At 39.3% G+C, this 20,010-nt stretch overlaps 1 protein-coding gene across 5 annotated transcripts in view; it reads left to right on the top strand.

Annotated features, from left to right (window-relative positions):
* Positions 1–3,956: 3,956 nt before the first annotated feature.
* The window catches only part of cmn (calymmin), a 31,885-nt gene continuing 15,831 nt past the window's right edge, over positions 3,957–20,010 (top strand). For 3 of the 5 annotated variants that reach the window (XM_054749708.2, XM_015963243.3, XM_054749705.2), the window contains exons 1-28: positions 3,957–4,117; positions 10,588–10,638; positions 10,709–10,762; positions 10,839–10,898; positions 10,982–11,029; positions 11,358–11,405; positions 11,482–11,526; positions 11,602–11,652; positions 12,140–12,184; positions 12,264–12,314; positions 12,409–12,462; positions 12,768–12,818; positions 13,166–13,216; positions 14,191–14,238; positions 14,309–14,359; positions 16,768–16,812; positions 16,957–17,001; positions 17,083–17,142; positions 17,226–17,288; positions 17,358–17,405; positions 17,488–17,568; positions 17,679–17,726; positions 17,808–17,843; positions 17,953–17,991; positions 18,062–18,094; positions 18,257–18,310; positions 19,417–19,470; positions 19,564–19,629. In XM_054749708.2, coding sequence (XP_054605683.2) covers positions 4,051–4,117; positions 10,588–10,638; positions 10,709–10,762; positions 10,839–10,898; positions 10,982–11,029; positions 11,358–11,405; positions 11,482–11,526; positions 11,602–11,652; positions 12,140–12,184; positions 12,264–12,314; positions 12,409–12,462; positions 12,768–12,818; positions 13,166–13,216; positions 14,191–14,238; positions 14,309–14,359; positions 16,768–16,812; positions 16,957–17,001; positions 17,083–17,142; positions 17,226–17,288; positions 17,358–17,405; positions 17,488–17,568; positions 17,679–17,726; positions 17,808–17,843; positions 17,953–17,991; positions 18,062–18,094; positions 18,257–18,310; positions 19,417–19,470; positions 19,564–19,629 — 1,447 coding nt within the window. In that variant the 5' untranslated portion in view covers positions 3,957–4,050. The remainder of the gene's footprint in view (positions 4,118–10,587; positions 10,639–10,708; positions 10,763–10,838; positions 10,899–10,981; positions 11,030–11,357; positions 11,406–11,481; positions 11,527–11,601; positions 11,653–12,139; positions 12,185–12,263; positions 12,315–12,408; positions 12,463–12,767; positions 12,819–13,165; positions 13,217–14,190; positions 14,239–14,308; positions 14,360–16,767; positions 16,813–16,956; positions 17,002–17,082; positions 17,143–17,225; positions 17,289–17,357; positions 17,406–17,487; positions 17,569–17,678; positions 17,727–17,807; positions 17,844–17,952; positions 17,992–18,061; positions 18,095–18,256; positions 18,311–19,416; positions 19,471–19,563; positions 19,630–20,010) is intronic. The other 2 variants (XM_054749706.2, XM_054749707.2) reach the window with 2 other exon arrangements.

Here is a 20,010-nt window from a genome sequence, read left to right as displayed (position 1 = left end):
TTTAGCTAACTGCAGTGACCTTGCATGGCGATTTTAATCAACCCTTCTCATCAGAAGACGCTCCTGTCGAGATGTTAACTTCCTTTGACGGCTTGGAGATGTCCGTAAGATGGTAGCACTCAGTGTTGGGAAAGTTTGTTTAAAAAACAAACTAGTTCAAAGTTTAGTTCATACATTTTAAAACAAACTAGTTTGTTTCTTAGTTCATAATTTAAAAAAATTTGAGCTAAGTTCACTGTTCCAAAAATGAACTAGTTCATAGTTCTCTCTCTCTCTCTCTCTCTCTCTCTCTCTCTCTCTCTCTCTCTCTCTCTCTCTCTCTCACACACACATATATATATACATACACAGTGGGGCAAAAAAGTATTTAGTCAGCCACCGATTGTGCAAGTTCTCCCACTTAAAATGATGACAGAGGTCAGAATTTTCATCATAGGTACACTTCAACTGTGAGAAACAGAATGTGGAAAAAAAAAATCCATGAATTCACATGGCAGGATTTTTAAAGAATTTATTTGTAAATCAGGGTGGAAAATAAGTATTTGGTCAATAACAAAAATTCAACTCAATACTTTGTAACATAACCTTTGTTGGCAATAACAGAGGTCAAACGATTACTATAGGTCTTTACCAGGTTTGCACACACAGTAGCTGGTATTTTGGCCCATTCGTCCATGCAGATCTTCTCGAGAGCAGTGATGTTTTGGGGCTGTCACCGAGCAACACGGACTTTCAACTCCCTCCATAGATTTTCTATGGGGTTGAGGTCTGGAGACTGGCTAGGCCACTCCAGGACTTTCAAATGCTTCTTATGGAGCCACTCCTTTGTTGCCCGGGCGGTGTGTTTGGGATCATTGTCGTGTTGGAAGACCCAGCCACGTTTCATCTTCAAAGCTCTCACTGATGGAAGGAGGTTTTGGCTCAGAATCTCACGATACATGGCCCCATTCATTCTGTCCTTAACACGGATCAGTCGTCCTGTCCCCTTAGCAGAAAAACAGCCCCAAAGCATAATGTTCCCAACCCCATGCTTCACAGTAGGTATGGTGTTCTTGGGATGCAACTCAGTATTCTTCTTCCTCCAAACACGACGAGTTGAGTTTATACCAAAAAGTTCAACTTTGGTTTCATCTGACCACATGACATTCTCCCAATCCTCTGCTGTATCATCCATGTGCTCTCTGGCAAACTTCAGACGGGCCTGGACATGCACTGGCTTCAGCAGCGGAACACGTCTGGCACTGCAGGATTTGAGTCCCTGCGTTGTAGTGTGTTACTGATGGTGACCTTTGTTACTGTGGTCCCAGCTCTCTGCAGGTCATTCACCAGGTCCCCCCGTGTGGTTCTGGGATTCTTGCTCACCGTTCTTATGATCATTTTGACCCCGTGGGATGAGATCTTGCGTGGAGCCCCAGATCGAGGGAGATTATCAGTGGTCTTGTATGTCTTCCATTTTCTGATAATTGCTCCCACAGTTGATTTTTTTCACACCAAGCTGCTTGCCTATTGTAGATTCACTCTTCCCAGTCTGGTGCAGGTCTACAATTCTTTTCCTGTGTCCTTCGAAAGCTCTTTGGTCTTGGCCATAGTGGAGTTTGGAGTCTGACTTTTTGAGGCTGTGGACAGGTGTCTTTTATACAGATGATGAGTTCAAAACAGGTGCCATTAATACAGGTAACGAGTGGAGGACAGAAAAGCTTCTTAAAGAAGACGTTACAGGTCTGTGAGAGCCAGAGATTTTCCTTGTTTGAAGTGACCAAATACTTATTTTCCACCCTGATTTACAAATAAATTCTGGAGTGGAGTGGCCTAGCCAGTCTCCAGACCTCAACCCCATAGAAAATCTGTGGAGGGAGTTGAAAGTCCGTGTTGCTCGGCGACAGCCCCAAAACATCACTGCTCTAGAGAAGATCTGCATGGAGGAATGGGCTAAAATACCAGCTACTGTGTGTGCAAACCTGGTAAAGACCTATAGTAATCGTTTGACCTCTGTTATTGCCAACAAAGGTTATGTTACAAAGTACTGAGTTGAATTTTTGTTATTGACCAAATACTTATTTTCCACCCTGATTTACAAATAAATTCTTTAAAAATCCTGCCATGTGAATGCATGGATTTTTTTTTTCACATTCTGTCTCTCACAGTTGAATGTACCTATGATGAAAATTACTGACCTCTGTCATCATTTTAAGTGGGAGAACTTGCACAATCGGTGGCTGACTAAATACTTTTTTGCCCCACTATTGGCACTTGTTCAGTCCACACTCATACCCAGTTGCAGTTTTTACCCTACAGTAAATTCTCAATAACATGAGGAAAACATTATTTGAACAGTTTTTTAATGGGAAATTATTAAACAATCTTAGGAAGCAGGCTGAGGTAGCAAACTCTAAGTGCAATATTAAAAGTGCAAAACATCAAAAAATTTATAATCTTTCAGTTATGTCCCTTTTCTATTTTTCTGAATAAGCTTTGACTCCTGCACACAGCATAGACATAGAAGAGTAGACCCCGCACCAACCGCTACTGCCTATGTTTGGCCGCATTTGCGTGTTGTTTTAGCTAGGCTTTAGCTCCGGAAAAGCTCCGTGGAGATCTGGAGCTAGAATGGCCAAATAACGCGTTCATAAACCCGTTCACACACGCCAGGACGAACAGACTCACTTTTACATTCGTCAGCCAAAATACGAACGCGTTCAGTTCACTTTCACGAAAAAAACGAACAAATTCATGAGCACATTCGGGCACAACACTGGTAGCACTTTCTTAAATTTTTGGATCACTTTTGCTACAGTGATCCCACATTTGTGGGAGTATTTTGTAGTATGGCATCTCATGGAAAATGTTGAATCTGAAAGGAAATTAAAGGTTTTCTGAAAAATGTAGTAGGGTGTACTCATTTATGCTGAGCACTGTATAAAGCTCTTGATCAAGCTCCATCATACATCAGTGATCTGATTGTTCCATATGTTTCTAACAGAGAACTTCACTCTATTTAAGGCTTACTGGTGATTCCTAGAATATCTAAAAATAGGATGGGAGGCAGATCTTTTAGCTACCAGGCTCCTCTCTTGTTGAACCAGCTTCCAGTTTTAGTCCGTGAGGCAGACACCTTGCCTACATTTAATACTGGGCTTAAAACTTATTTTATTTGAAAGGTTAAATTCTGAGTAATGTTAGCCTAAGCTAGGGCAAGTAGAGAGAGGTAGAATGTATAGCAGGGAATACAGTCAGTAAAGACGGTTCTCCCTGGCCCTGCCCTCCATATGGCTCCATCTAAAAGGCTAGGTTATCCTGAGTTATCTCTGTAGTTATGCTGCTTTAGGCTTAGACTGCTGGAGGACATTCTGACCACTTTCTACATTCTTACTTTCTTCTACCACTTCTCTAATTGCATTATTTTCTGCTATTTATGCAGTTAACTTTATTTATTTTTTATTTTTTAGAAGCTACAATGGTGTTTGCTGAGCTGTGGTGGCCACATGGTGGGGGTCATTGGCTGGCACACTGCTGCTAACCACTTAACATTCTCCCTCTTGATAATAATATTTTACTTTCCTTAACATTGAATGTGCTACTACTAGTTTACATGTTTAATTAATTATAGATTCATTCAGATAAAGACAATAAAGTTTATGTCTTAATAAAAAGGGTATCTACTAAGAACTGACAATGAGGCCATAGAAACACTACTTGGTATATATGGTGTGTGCATGCAAAAGTGTGTGTGTGTGTGTGTGTGTGTGTGTGTGTGTGTGTGTGTGTGTGTGTGTGTGTGTGTGTGTGTGTGTGTGTGTGTGTGTGTGTGTGTGTGTGTGTGTGTGTGTGTGTGTGTGTGTGTGTGTGTGCAGCACGCACATCCTCAGATGCATCTTCCAGAAAACATGAGGAGGATCCGGATGTTTAGAAGTAAGTGAGAGGAGGGTCTTCTCCCATAAGAGTGTATATTAGACTTCTTGATCAGGGTGAGCGGTCCACTCCAGAACGCTCCCTTCAGCCTCCTCATTCTCTTTGTGCAATCTCTGAAGCTGTTTGTCCTTCAGGTTATCCATGATGGGACGACTTGTCTTCCAGAGCATGATGATGCTTTGCTTTGTGCAAGCAGCACACACATGGGGTGAGTGTCTGAAATGCTCAGGTCATCGTTTGTTATTACATTTATATATTTTTTATGGGATGTTTCTGTAAACAAATAATTTGACCACTCCTGTGAAATGTTTTGATGCAGAGAAGAGACTTAGAGATACATTTGAATGTTTTTCACACTTTTCAAGTAAGACCACGAATAACAAATGCCAGAGTCAGCAACAGGTTTTAATGAAAGTATTACAGTGTATGGGGGTATTTTAGTAACAGAAAAGTCACATTAAGGTGTGTTGGACAGAGAAACCTCTATGCTGGGCAGTATCCCTGGAGGACCTGGGTTGGACGACACTGCAGTATACTGTTGATATTAGATGTTTTTAATGAAGCTTTCATCCTTTTCAGGTTTTCCTTGTACTTCAAAGTAATTTTAAGATATTTTCCTTTTTATTATATTCAGCTTCTACAATAGAAGTTTGGTGACTGAACTTGTCAAAAATTGGTTTCTATGAATAAATTGTTATGAACAGAACCAGAATTATTTGGATGCAAACAAGAAATTTCACTTCATGATGATTCAGAATAAGAGTTAATTTTGTCCTCTTAAACATAGCCTCGTTTATCCCTTCATCCACCTACTTGGTATTCCTATGAAAACACCAAACAAATTCTACTTAGAAAACATTTCTATACTTTTGGGGACAGAAAAAGATTCCAAATGTGCAATCTGATCTTGTATAAACTCTTAGAGAATTTTAGCATCGGTGCATCCAGAGTTCTGTTTTTGTCTTTAAAATGATGTCAAAAAGAGAGAAAATTAAGAAAAAATAAGGTTATTTTATAGATGATAACTGACTGTTGTCCTGCTCAGTCACAGCTGTGGAAGCCTTCCAGCTGAATAGATGTAGCGTGTGGGTGAAACGTGTTTGCTCCATGTTGTTCTGTGTCTGTGGTTGGTTATCGAGGGAGTGAAACCCTCAGAGTTATGATTCATGAGCTGAATTACAGCCCAAAAGGACAGACTCCATGTGTCTACTGAACATGAAGTTATGAAGACAAACCCACAATATTAAGACACAAATTAGTAATTTGTTTTTTAAAATTTGAAATTAAACATCAGAAAACAAAAAGAAATTCAACATTTCAAGCATTTGCACTTATTGTTGATCCTGTGCAGCAACTTCCGTTCACTTCATTTAATTCAACTAAAGATCAAGATGATTCCTGCTAGATTTGGGTTAAAATGCCTTAAAAATCTCCTGTAAATCTTCCTAATGAAGTTGAACTGAACAGAAATGACAGGAAGAAATCAACCTTTCACACATCATGTGTATTTATGTGTTGTTAGCAAGATTGTTGCTCTGAGCTGCAGTGAAACAGTGGCGAGTTGATGGAGGAATGAGACAAATGTCGTTCAGGCGTTTGGGTTTGCCTGCCGAATTTCAAACGGTCATGTTAGATGGACATCTGCAGCTGTACAGCCTCAAGGTTTGCTGTTATGTGAAGAACTCACATATTCTACCCCATGGCTTCGGTTTGTCAAATCAAAGACCGTTTGGCTTCAGTGGCAGCAGGTGTCTAAATTTAACATCCATCTGTGAGAAGAAGAGATTTTTTTTACGGCTGTTAAACAGTCGCTCCATTGATTTCTGATGAATCTGCCAAAAGTTTGTCATAAATAAAATTTATTTATAAACTGAGATATTTAACAATAAACGTTGATGAATTATGATCTAATTTTAAATTTAAATGTATTTTAATTTAATTTAATCTGATACCAAACAAGTCATACTCATATTTCTGATTATGATTTTTTTGAAAGGAGTGTGCCCCATGCCGTTCTGTCAAGAGATTTAAGCATCTTCATGTTCTACCAGCACTGTAGAAAATTAAACACTTTAATCAAATGTGTTATAATGTCAAGAAAACTCTTTCCAGACTGATAACTCTAAAAACATATATATATATATATATATATATATATATATATATATATATATATATATATATATATATATATATATATATATATATATATATATATATATATATATATATATATATATGTGTGTGTGTGTGTGTGTGTGTGTGTATGTACTGTATATATATGGACATTTCAAACTTTTGATTAATGATTAAAAGCTATAAGGTATTGTTTAAATTCTATGATAACAAAATAGGTGTAACAAAATTTAAACTACTCATACTTTTGTGGATTTGCATGTTTGTGTTTTAAATAATGAAAATGTAATTGCTCAAAAACAATGAAACAAACGTATTTTTGTTGTCTTAAACAGGAAGTACTTCTGCATATCTTGATTATGTCACATGGAAAGGGTCAGTAGTCTTCTGGTCCTCATAACAAATCCTTAGACGGTGTAGATTTGCATGTACTGTTTTGATGAGGCGCATAGCTCATTTGCCCCATTGCACCTACGTCACTTAATCACGTGGGTCCACCATATGGTTGGCACAAGCATGTAAAAGGTGGTAGGCCCATGGGACGGGGGATCTATGGACCCGGCCAGGCTTCATGGGTAAAAGCCCGGCCACCAAGCGCTCGCCAAAGTGCCCCAACTCCAGGCCTAGCTCCAGAGGGGGCCTCGGTGACCCCCATCCAGGCGAGGGAACAGTTCCCATTTGTACTATTCATCATAAGAGGTCTTTGGGCTGCACTTTGCCTGATCCCTCACCTAGGACCTGTTTGCCATGGGTGACCCTACCAGAGGCAAAAAGCCTCAGACAACTAGATCCTAGGATAACTGGGACACTCAAATCCCTCCACCACAATAAAGTGGCTGCCCAGGGAGGGGCCATACTAAGTAATGAACAATTTTAACTTGTGTAATCCTACATAAGAACAGTGTCATTGTAAATAATTAGCTTGAATTTCACAACAGTGGACCGTACCGCATGTCCTCCATGGTGAAATCTAGGAATATCATGACTAAGTAAGTAAAATAAACAGATCACATTAACATTTCAGGTCAATAAAAGTCAGTCCCTGTCTACATCATGAAATAAATGAACATCAGCCTTACCCACTTACATGTGTTCGCTGCTAATTCAAAAATACTTTGGGGAGCGCGAGTCAGTATCTCCAAGGTTCATCTCCGTCATCAGTCTCCATCAAAGTTATATATATATATATATATATATATAAATGAGTAGCATTTACAACAGGGGTGTCGAACTCAAATTCATACTGGGCCAAAATGAAAAACTGGGTTGATGTCGTGGGCCAATCTCAATATTTTTTTTAAAAGTGACGGTAAATGTTCACATTTTCCTTTATCTACAGATATGAATGGTTGCACCTTCTCATTTGGAAACCAACTTATTTTTGCAGTAACACTGAATGTGGAATAACCAAATTACTCACGAGCAAGTCAATTTGAAATAAAGCACACATCAGTGGTATTCGTTACTTATGTCTAAATTTTTAAAAGATATTTTAATCCTTAAAATCTGTATATATTCAGCATTTCTTCTTATATTTTATCTTTTGAATCTTCTTGTTTATTCTATATTTTTTACTCTCCTTTGTTGCTCCTGTAATGAATATTATTGCTGCTGTGACACCAAGCTTTCCCCACTGAGGGAAATTAAGGGATTTTCTATTTTATTTCTGTTCTATTCTTCTATCTGTAATCTTTCCTGTTTTAAAGTGGGCTTATTTATTTTCACAGGCCAACAACAAAAATAAAAAATTGTAATTCTCTTTAATGAAAATGCAATATCTCACCTATTAACTTTCATGCTTTGGAGCGGAAAAAGTTAATAAAACCAAAATAATTCAATCCCAGTTTTCTCCACTCTGATTTCCTGTGATGCTCACCTGTCCCAGCCAGACCTGCATCTGTGGGTTTGGGCTCTGAGCTGAGGAAGGAGTTCATCAGTGAGAAACAGTTGCTCACACGGGTTTGTGCTGCTGGACATGGAGAGCATCTGGACTACGCAGTTGTGTTGGGGAAGGGAATAAAAGCAGCAGCAGCCACAGAGTCATAGTGACTTGAGCGTGTCGCTAAACTGGAGTTAAATCATCTCGGTCTGGATTTTGATCGGTGCGCTTTCTATGTCAGCAGCAAACATTACTGAGCTGTTAAAATCCATTTCTGGACTTCAAAGTCGGCTATTTTCTGAGTAAACTTGGCACTGAGTAAGAGGAGTGTTTTCAGTTTGTCCGAGGCAGAGGAGGTGACACTGTAGACGCTGATTCAATTCAATTCAATTCAAAAATACTTTATTAATACCAGAGGGAAATTGATTGCTGTAGTAGCTCCAAATAATAATAATAAAGTCGTCAAAGAGTTATTGTATATTACAATGGCTGTTGGCAGGAAGGATCTCCAGTAGCGGTCAGTGTTGCAGCCAAACTGAAGAAGCCTCTGACTGAAGACACTCTTCCGTTGTCGGACAGTCTTGTGAAGAGAATACTCAGGGTTGTCCATAATTTTCTTGATTCTCTGGAGAATTCTTCTTTGCATTATCTCCTCCAGTGATTCCACAGTCGTACCCAGAACAGAACCAGCCTTTTTTATTAGGCTGTTGAGCCTTTTCAGGTCCCTGCTTCTGATGCTAGTAGCATGGACGTTAATGACTGTAAAGATACCAGTTTTTCTTCTTGAAGCATTATCATGTTCCAGCTTTGTTGAAACACCTTCCTTCTGCATCAGTCTCTTTCTTCCTGTACATTTTGGGATGATATGTGGACTGTTATTTTCACTTGTTGCATTAATTAAACACGGAAGTGGATACACTGCGACAGCTGGTAGGCCCCCTCGTCTCTGTTCATGTTCATGGGATCAAGGAAAAATTATCAGCACGGAGAACAACCGGTTCAAGCGTTGGGTCAGGGAGGTAGTAGAAATAAGGAAACATGAGCATTGGAAAATGAACAGAGAGGGGGCCTTTCAGCTGTCTCGCACCTGGGACTCCCTTCTCCAGGGACCGGCCGGCGGAGGTGGGCGTGGCCGACCCAGTGGATCTGACAGATCCGGGTTGGTCGCGCCCACCAGAAGAAAAGCTGATAAAGACTCATGTAGCAAGGTGGAGAGATGGGGGCCTGGGCGGGATTCGATCCCCAGACTCCCGGGTGAGAGTCACGTGCGTTTACCAGTCAGCCAAAGGGTCATCCCCTTGGCCAAGTAGCCAGGGCGCATGATCAATCGAGATACTGTGACAGGACGCTCACACTGCCACACGCGTCACACAAACATCTGTGACATTTCTGAGGAAGACCGCAGACAACGGTCGAAACATGTCAAGGTAACTCAAAACACCTTCATGTCTGAAACAAAAAGAACCTCGTTTAACAAAATATTGACCCTTTCCACAGGGCATTATCAGAAGTCGCTCAGAAGTATTTCCGGTTGAATTAATAAAATGTTATCCATCAATCAAAATATAATAACCTGAAAATTCATTAGGCTACCATTTTTTTTTTGTTTGTTTGTTTTTGCATCTAAAACAAAAATTCAAATACACTTACCCCAGAGCAACCCCTCAGAAATAACAAAAAAATTACAAGCAGCTTAAAGAGATTCTTCACTGAGGAACTATTTTATTACATATTATTACTGATTATATTCAGTCACTCTGTTTTCATGCAAGATGAACATGGAAACAGTCTCCTACACCTGAATTAACTTCTGATATAATAGACGGTGAAACTCTAGGATTAGAAAAGCCTGACAGGTCTATGTCACACTGTCACTTAACATTCATGGACTCATCCATCTCGACTCGCAACGTTGAAGGCTGTTGTTGATTTAGCATCGGGGAAACGGCAGAGAACGTCCCAGATAGTAGAAGCCAACCGTTAGCATTAGTAACTCCACCACATAGCAGAACTCCTCCAGGCTTGTGTTATTTCTGGAGATAAAACAACAATGCTGCAAAGAAAACAGTCAGTGGTGGAGTCATGTTGCTGTTAGCCAATCTGAGGCAAGATGCCTGAATATCAGGAAATAAGAGTCCAAATCCTGCCATCTGAAGCTACTTTCTTCTTTGGCTGAATTCTCCGTGCTGAAACAGGCGCACCAGAGTTTTTTTCCCCCAGAGTACAACTTACAAGGCATTCATTCCTACTAGAAACCACTGCAAATGTATTGTGAGTGAAGGATCTCTTTGATGAGTCCTGATGAGTTTTGGAGTCAGTTGAGTACATGGATGTTGTACTTCATTACTATTTGTAATGTTTTTTGTTGCATAAATAGGAAAGAAAAAGGCTGATGTAAAAGATTAAGAATGTGCTGATTAACCCGCATAATTGTACTTCATAACTTTTAAAAACCATAGATGTAAATGTTTTTTTACATCACTGATTTAACTAAATGATCATTTTTGAGGAACACAAAAAATCATTTTAATATGGTGCATTCTTTTATGCTGCGTTTATCTAATAATACTCATTTTTTCCAATCAGTATTGTACAGAGTGAACGGATTGCATTAGAGGACGTGCTGCTGAGCCGCATTTTTATTTATCTGTGTTGTGTTAAAGGTTACAGTGCAGCATACGGAGCCTCCAGTGGACCAGGACCACACCCCGATGGTGAGTCCTTTACACTCTCAGCTGTAATCCATCTGCTCTTTGGTCAACAGGAGGTCTTTTTGTTTGTTAGGAATCAGACCCCAGACTGGTGGAGGTGTAGGAGCACTGATGATGCCATCCATAGGTACAGTAATGGCTGCTTTCACAAACTGACCTTGTCTTTTACACAAATCTAAAATCTGAGCCTTCTTTTAAATAAGGAGTGGGTCGGACATTGGGACCACATAATGGATACGCAGGGTATCCAACAAAAGGAATAGGTGAGTTGAAATGACTCCTTCCAAAGTCCTGAATATATGTTTGTATTCATTGGTATGCCAATCAGACTTTGCATATTTTGAAGGTTATGCAGCAGGAGCTGCTGGAGTGAGCAAAGGAGTGGGAGTAAAAGGTAAATTCATCTTGTTATGGTTCAGTCTGGAAGCTTTGACTGAAAAAACACTATCGTGTTTTAATCTGAAGAAATCTGTCACCAAAATGTTATAAATTGTGTTTTTGTGTTACTCACATGGCGCGTTTGGCTGAGTGATGAGGTTTGACCAGCAGAAATACGCAAAAACTTGTTTCAGGAAAATTTACACTTCAATGACATCATCAACGCCTGGAACCTCAATCAGTTTATTAGAAATAATAAATACATAGCGCCTCTACTCAGAGGTTTTTACTGTAATGCATTTATAATAAATCTATTTTCTGTTTTCTATGTGTTTGAAATCCAGGAGGAAATTATCCTGTTTTTCCAAACGGAAACAGAGCCACATCTAACGGTGACTGTTAGCCTTCATCTCCAGGAAAAGAAATTAGACTTTTTGTTCACAATGATTTTCTTTTTCCCTTTTTCAGGATATGGCGTTAAAGCCGGTCCCACAAACGGACAGCAGATGAACGGTGGTCCAACAGACGACTTATTAAATCCACACACTGAGGATCATGTTTTAATGTTAAGGTTTGATCTGGCTGCAGGTTATGGAGCTCAGGCTGGTGGGTACGGTGGACAGAGGACAAAAGGCAACGGTTAGATGTGATTTTGTTCTATTTCCCATTTAGGGAGGAGTTTGACAAACTGTGTGTATTAACTTACAACTCGTCTGCAGAAATCAGTAATGACTTTGTTCATAAAACATAACAGTCACTTTATGTCACCACTCTCAAAACCACTCAAAGGAACTATGACATGATCATGTTTAGTAGCTGTTGCACAAGGCACAGTTACTGTTTAACGTTGTTTCCATGCATCTGATTCTCTTCTTTAAGTCAGTAAAAATGTGTTCACCTGGGGGGAAAATCCTTAGGTCTAGAATAATTAACAGGATGTTGGAAACATCTGCTGTTGTGTATTTTTAGCCATTTTACAAAAACATGTGATATTATGAAAAGTTTATTCAAAAACATAAAAATCAGATTGAAACCTTTCACTGCTACTTTACCTAGGGTCTTTGAATTAAAGTGATAATTATTATTATTAATAAAGGTTGAAATGATTTAGTCCTTTCTCTTGCAGGATACGGAGTCATATCTGGGCCGACTAACGGACAGCAAGTAAAAGGTGGCATGATTGATGCTCTAAAACATGACTAATGTCTAAAGGACAAAGTGTTTAATTGAAAGTCTTGTTGCTGTTGTAGGTTATGGAGCCCAGGCTGCTGGACATGCTGGGCAAAGAACTAAAGGCAACGGTAGTTTAGATGGGACTCTGTCCAGTCAGGGAATATTGGAGCTAAAGAGAGTTGTGATCCTTTCAAAAACCTTTGAATTGTTTTTTGTTGTTAGGTAATAATGTTGCAGCTGCTGCTGTACAATATGGACTTGGAACTAAAGGCAACGGTAAAAACACCAGTCCTATGACAACACAGTTACATTGTTTATGCTGGGTTTTAACAAATGTCAAATTGATCATAGATACTCGTGAAAAATTAAACAGAACTGCATCCAAGTTTACAGTGAAGTAATGTCGAGACATTTGCACCAACTTATCATCCCAGTTTGCATTAATAAAGGAGAATCCAATTCTGTTGTCATACCCAGCATGAATGGAGCTCAGTATAAAGGAAACTCAATGTAAAAAGCTCTACTCCTATGGCTCCAGACTGTTCTTCTGCTGTTTAATTGAGTCTCTGTTTTTGGTGCAGGTTACGGAGCTCAGGCTGGTGGATTTGGTGGACAGAGAATTAAAGGCAACGGTATTTTAGATGTGATGCACCAAATCAGCCCCAGAACATTTAGATTTAGATCAATGAGATCCACTCCTGGTCCCAGAGAGCTGGTATAAAGCATCTTTTTCTTGTTACTCCACTCCAACACACCTAGTTCAGTTACCTGTGCCACAGAAGCCTGTTAATCACCTGCTGATTATCAGGTGTGAAGAGTTTAAAATATGCTGGATACCAGCTCTCAAGGACCAGGAGTGAGTACCACTGGATTTAGAATAAAATAGAGTTCCTATTTATACACAAAGTGTTTGCTGAAGCGTAGATGTGTGTAAATAGAGACAATGGCTAATGTAATTTCAATTTTGTTCTTGTTGCAGGTTATGGAGCTCATAGCGGTGGATTTGTTGGACAGAGGACTAAAGGCAATGGTAGTTAAGGTTTATTTAGTCATATACACACACAAAATGATAAACCATAAGACATTAAAATTTGTCTAAAATGTAATGTATATAACCTCAAGGCTCAGAAATTCTGCCAAAATACAGCAGTCTAATGTTTATTTTGGAATGTGGGGGAATAAGGGAGAAAGTTCAGCCGTTAGGATAACTGGAGACAGAGCAGCATGTGCTGTGATGGCAAGGAGAAGAGGACGGACTGCCCTTGTGCCAGCTATGGGAACTCCTCTACCATCTGGATTTCAACTCCTCTTAGAATGACAGACAATTCGTACAGCCCAGCAGAAGTTAATGAATCCAAAATCCAATGTCTAGGTGAGGTACAGGCAAGGTCATACCATCGACATACATATGGGTCATACACAGGTAGGCAGATGTCAGTAATACTTATCAGGGATAGAGCAGGAATCTGCAGTCGAAGTTCAGAGCCAAGGCCTGTGTCCAGATGACAGATGGGCGAGAGAATCTGTGGAGCAAGGCAGGCAGACTCCGTGGACAGAAACAAAGTAAATAAATGAACATAAAAATTAAAAAAATCAGGAAAGGGCTTGGCTGAAACATTTTGCTAGAGTCTCTACTGGCACAAGGCTGTCGATCATCTGGCAGGGAGACAGAGCCTGAGCTTTGCTTAAAAAGAGGAGTGCACAGGTGCAGCAGGGAGACAATCAGGCAGGGCTCAGGTGAACTGTGTGAAGCTGATTAGTAACAGGAGGACTGGCAGAAAGGAAAATAACAAACATGGCAGGCATGGCAGAACAAGGTGGATTCATTACATAAAAGTAGAACTCATAGTTGCTCATTTCAAAGTAAACTTTATTTTAAAAATTGCTAGTGGTGAAATATTCATGGTTGAAACCGTCCTCCAGCTTTATAATAACAGCTAACGGCTGATCATTTACTCACTGACATCTACTTGTTTTTGGTTATTGCTGCTGTTGTTTTCTCAGGGTACGGAGTCATAGCTGGGCCAACAAATGGGCAGCACATGAGAGGTGGTGAGACACCTTAGCAGACCATCACACATTAGAGATGATTTTTGGGATTGAAGTTTTGTTCTTGTTACAGGTTACGGAGCTCAGCTGGGTGGATATGGAGGACAGAGAACTAAAGGCTATGGTACGTTATGGGATGGGGAAATAACTCCATTTTAGGGTTAAGTTTAAAGGAGCAATACATTCAAATTCTGCTGTGAAATAGCTACAAAAAAAGTTGTCAGTTTATTTCCTTTCGAAGGAGGGATGTAGTCGGGTAACTATCAGTGAGTTTGTGAAGTTGCAGAGTCTGCACCAAGCTAGTGCTGTAGCGCCGGCATTTGTAATTCAGAGTTGTTCAAAGACCCAAAGCCAGCACACCGGAGCAACCCAGAAGTTATTCCTTGTACACCTGCACTAATATGAAGCAAACTAGAGGCTAACGATGAGCTAACAGAGCTAAAGGTGAACTGGAAGCAAATAGTTGTCTCTAAAATGTCTCAAAGCTACTTCTTCAATGACAATTCAGTATTACAGTGAAGTTGTTAGGGTTACCCTCCAAGGCGCTTTGTAACACAATCAGTCATCCACACACATTCACACGCTGGTGATGATGAGCTACAATGTAGCCACAGTTGCTGTGGAGCATTCTGACAAGACTGCCAAACACTGGCGCCATTGGTCCCTCCAACCACCACCAGCAGGCAAGGTGGGTTGTGCTCATGAACACAACAACAGCATTCTTTGATGGGAGCTGTGATTGAACCTACAGCCTTCCGATTACTGGACAACCTGCTCTACATCCTGACCAACTGCTGCCCAGTGACAATGTGGAATGACCTACCAAGCACTACCAGAACAGGGGCTTCCTTTTCAATTTTCAAGAAACTCCTGAAGACTCTGCTCTTCAGAGAGCATCTTCTTAACTAGCACCTTCCCTGCACCTGTCCCCCCTCTCTACTGTCCACTCCTTGTTCCCTCCTCTCCATGACTGATGTCAAGTTGTTGTTGCTATTGTTGTTGTTAGCCTCAAGGGCAACATGCCGATTATCACTTGTAAGTCACTTTGGACAAAAGTGTCTGATAAATACATAAACATAAACATATTTATCTACTCATCAACTTACTGTGAATGAGTCATCTTTGCTTGTCATCTAGAATCTTCTGACACTTTTTAGATTATATATATATATATATATATATATATATATATATATATATATCTGTCCTGAAGCCAGCCTTGCGCTGCAGTCTTATATAAAGACTGAGGCCTAGTCCACACGTAGCCGTTTTTTTTTAAACGAATATCCGCCCCTCCAAAAACTTGCATCCACACCACCTCATTTTAAAAGAAAACTCTGTCCACACGTACCCGGATAAATACGTTGTTAAGGACATGCCAGACCTGTAGGCGGCAGTACTTCCCCCGTTCTTAACCTCGTCCTTCGTCTGTGGTCTTCCACAAGGAGCAGTAATTCCGCTTGCAAAAACAAACAAGCAAAAAGCGCTTGGACAATTGATAAAGCAAGCGCAACTCTGAGGGCATCCATGCTGTCGGCTAGTGTAAACACAGGTCGCACACGTGATGTCAGCATTTTTTGTCGCGGAAAGTGACGTTGCGGACCTTAAAACTCCGGTTTTGTCTGTCCACACGCAGACACCCAAAATGGAGAAAACGCAGATCTTCACTTTGGCCGGAGTTTTTAAAAAACTCTGTTTTCGTGTGGATGACAGGCCGAAACAGAGAAAAATATCTATGTTTTGGCAGATCCCCAGCTACGTGTGGACAGGGCCTGATACAAGAAAGGAGGTATAAATACACAGGGGAAAATCAGGAACACCTGGGCAGGTAAACAAGGGACAGGTGAAACCAATAGGGACTAATAAAGGGCAGGGGAGAGACACAGTCAGGGAGGCAGGAGCAGATTGTGACATATATATATATATATATATATATATATATATATATATATATATATATATATATATATATATATATATATATATATATATATATATATATATACATATACATATACATATACATATACATATATATATGTATATATATATATATATATATACATACATATATATATATGTATATATATATATATGTATATATATATATACATACATATATATATATGTATATATATATATATATATATATATATGTATATATATATATATATGTATATATATATGTATATATATATATATGTATATATATATATATATATATATATATATATATATATATATATATATATATATATATATATATATATAGCAGTTCCTCTAAACCTTTTCCATAAAACCCATCCATAAATGAGGTCACTAATTATTGTATTAAATGTTTTTCTTTAGTATAATATAAAAAGTTTATTCTTTAGTTTTTTTTTCAATTGCATAAACTATATGTTGTGTTTTGGGGATATTGGACATGTTTAAGTCTGTTGGCATTGCTTGGTTGTATCTGCTGCATGTGTAAACCCAGTTTGAAACCCATGTAGGTGATCAGTAAGAAAAGGTTTTGTTACCTGTTTGTAGGTAATGCTGCTGCAGCTGGTGCACAAAATGGATTTGCAACAAAAGGTACATTTATGATGGGTAATATTTGCTTACTCTAATAAATCTGAAATCAATTTGGAAAAAAGACTGATGCTGGTGTAACCGATAGAATGCTAATCTTAATCTAACTGTCTAATAATAAAAATCAAAAATTTCTTTTACATCAAGGAGTGGTAGCTGGCCCATCTAGTAGCATTGGAGGACAACTAAATGGTAGGAAAATATAACACCTAAAATTTAAATTCTGTTGAATTTATCTTTGGTTTACCTTGAACTTGGATCCTTATTTATCAGGTCAGGGAGAAGATGGGAGCAAACCCATGAAGGGGTACGGCCGACCTCTTCCTGGAGCAGGTATCTTCGGCTTCCTCATCCAGAAAAACAGACTAGGACTTTGACTGTGTTAACCTACAGACCTGTGCCTCTGTTACACCCAGGGATGGTGATTGGACCCTTCAGAGGTGTAGCAGCACCCCAGTCTGCCAGACATCAAGAGAAGGGTGAGTGGATGTCCCGCCTCAGTACTGGACTCCTTATGACACAATTAACAGTATGGATGTGTTTTCCAGCTTATGGAGGTAATGGTTATAATGGTTACAGAGCTCAGAATATGGGAGGTGAGTTTACCAGGAGGAATCAACACTTCTAGGGAGAATAAAATGTGTGTGTGTGTGTTTACATGATGAGATGTGTTTTCAGGCTCCAGAGGAGGTTATGGAGCTGCTGGTTTGGGACTGGGACCCCATTATGGAAACATGGGATTAAAGGGGCCAGTTCCAGGTACGATCATCCCGACTGCCAGGCTCACAGGAAGACCATGTGGGCAGATTCACAAACCAGACGAATGACGCATTAAAATGATGAGATTTAAAATGTTTGTATTGTGCAAGGTTCTGCTGGAGCCCGAGCACCAAATGGATACGGAGTCGTGCAAAACGGTTAGTTCTGATTTGTCCTATTTCTATTCGCTCTAGAGTGTAAGATTGATTGTAATTCCTGCTGCTTGTGAAACTGTTTAGGTCATGGGAATCCAAGTGCTGCAGCTGCCAAACCTGGTAACTTTTACGGCTCTTAGATCCACAAACAAAGTTTTGCTTGGTCCGTTATTATTATTTTTGTTCCTTGCTGTTAGAAAAGTTTTTAAACCCCGGGTGCTTGTTCCAGCAGGATTTGCTAAAAGTGGTCATGGTGTCAAACCGAATGGTAAGGCGATGTTTCTTTCCTTCTTTGCATGAGTTTAAACAGTTCAACATAACTTCCTGGTGTGTTTCAGGACATGGAGGCAGCACCCTGAGACCCCAGCTAGGTAATATACAAGTCTGAGTGTTATTGAGCAGTAAGGAGCTCACTGTAATGATGAATTTAATCACAAGGTCATTTAAGTGGAGCTGACCCTAGCAGGTTTGGATCCAAACCCAAAGGTAACTGTTTCTTATTTGTTCTTATAAAACATATATTTGATCTAAAGGTTATGGAGCTGCTGCTGCTGGAGTTATGAAAGGATATGGCGCCCAGGCCAACGGTAACTCCCTCTAAAATACTCTTTGTGTAAACAATAATAGCAAATGTGTCGTCATACATAGCAAATAAAAACATATTTTTACTGTAAACATCTGAAAAAAGAAAACTCCCCCACAAAAATATCTTCAAATCTTTTGGAAATGTGATAGAAATAATTGTAAAATGAAATTAAATTAATGAACTCCAACAATTGCAGTGATCAGATGTGTTATAAGGAAATAATGGCAAATAATAGACAAGCTAATCTAAGTACTATGTTTCATGTGTACTTTATATATGGCCTTCTCTGTATTGTGTGGATGGATTACAAATGGAAAAGAACATAGAACATTGATTAGATGGAGATGTTTAATTTACCTAGCAGCATCTTAAAACCTGTAGAAGCATAAAGTTGTCTTTTCTTTGGGTTTGTTTATTCCTGCTTGTATTTATGCAGATGATCATTTGTTGTTGCTCAGGTCAAGTTTTGCTTGACCAATTTTAATCCTTACAGATAAACACATATATGTCTTCTAACACGTAAAACAATGTATTTACTTATTTGTTGCAATTTGATATCACTGTGACTAAAAAACGAACTATTAAATAAAAATAAGCAATAATGAAAGTAGTAGCAGTAATAGTAGTGGTAGTGGTAGTGGGTAGTGGAGTGATAGTAGTAGAGGTTGTAATAGTGGTAGTAGTAGAGGTAGTGGTGGTAGTGGGGAGTAATAGTAGCAGTAGAGATAATGGTAGCAGTAGTAGTGGGTAGTAATATTAGTAGTAGTAACAGTAGTAGTAGAGGTAGTGGTAGTAGTAGTGGGTGGTAATAGTAGTAGTAGTAATAGTAGCAGTAGACGTAGTTGTTGTAGCAGTAGTAGTGGATAGTAGTAATAGCAGTAGTAGTAGCAGTAGCAGTAGCAGTAGTAGTAGTAATAGTAGTAGTAGTAATAGCAGTAGAAGTAGCTGTAGTAGCAGTAGCAGTAGTAGTAGTAGTAGCAGTAGAAGTAGCAGTAGTAGTAGTAACAGTAGCAGTAGTAGTAGTAGTAGTAGCAGTAGTAGCAGTAGCAGTTTTATAAGTTTTGATAAAAGAAAAGTAAAAAAAAAATTTTGTACATTTCTCAACAGGTCATGGAGCGGGTACTGGAGCAGCCCTGGGAGGCTCTGGAGGAAATTCTAAGGGTCTGTATTAAACAACTTCCATCCAGAAGGTGATTCATCCACTGAAACAGTTTGGTTGTATTTTTTGGTGACATTTGAAAACAATTTCATCAGGATATGGACTGAGCAGCGCCTCGAAACCTCTAACAAAAGGAGTTGGAACTCTGTCCCAGAGTGAAGGTACACAAACTTTATCAAAATTTAGTAAATGGTGAACCTTTTATAATAATTATTATAATATAAATCATAATTATTATTTTATCACTTGGAAGCATGAGCTGCACCACATTTTAAAAAAGCTTACAGGAATATATACTTGACCAAAGCAGCTGTTGGGAAGGCGTTTGTCTGTGGTAGCCAGTGTCATCCTTTACGCTGCTGCATGCTGGGTCAGCAAGTTAAAGGTGGCAGATGAGAACAAACTCAACAAGCTGATACGGAAGGCTGGCAGTGTGGTTGGAATGGAGCTGGACTCGCTGAGGTGGTGACAAGATCGGGGCCATCGTGAACAATAAGTCTCACCCACTTCATGATGAGCTGGCCAATTGCAGGAGCATGTTT

This window comes from Nothobranchius furzeri, chromosome 16, assembly GCF_043380555.1.
Source record: "Nothobranchius furzeri strain GRZ-AD chromosome 16, NfurGRZ-RIMD1, whole genome shotgun sequence".
Lineage (NCBI taxonomy): Eukaryota > Metazoa > Chordata > Actinopteri > Cyprinodontiformes > Nothobranchiidae > Nothobranchius > Nothobranchius furzeri.
The sequence above is the reverse complement of the archived record's forward strand: the minus strand, read 5'-3'. Positions and strand labels throughout refer to the sequence as shown.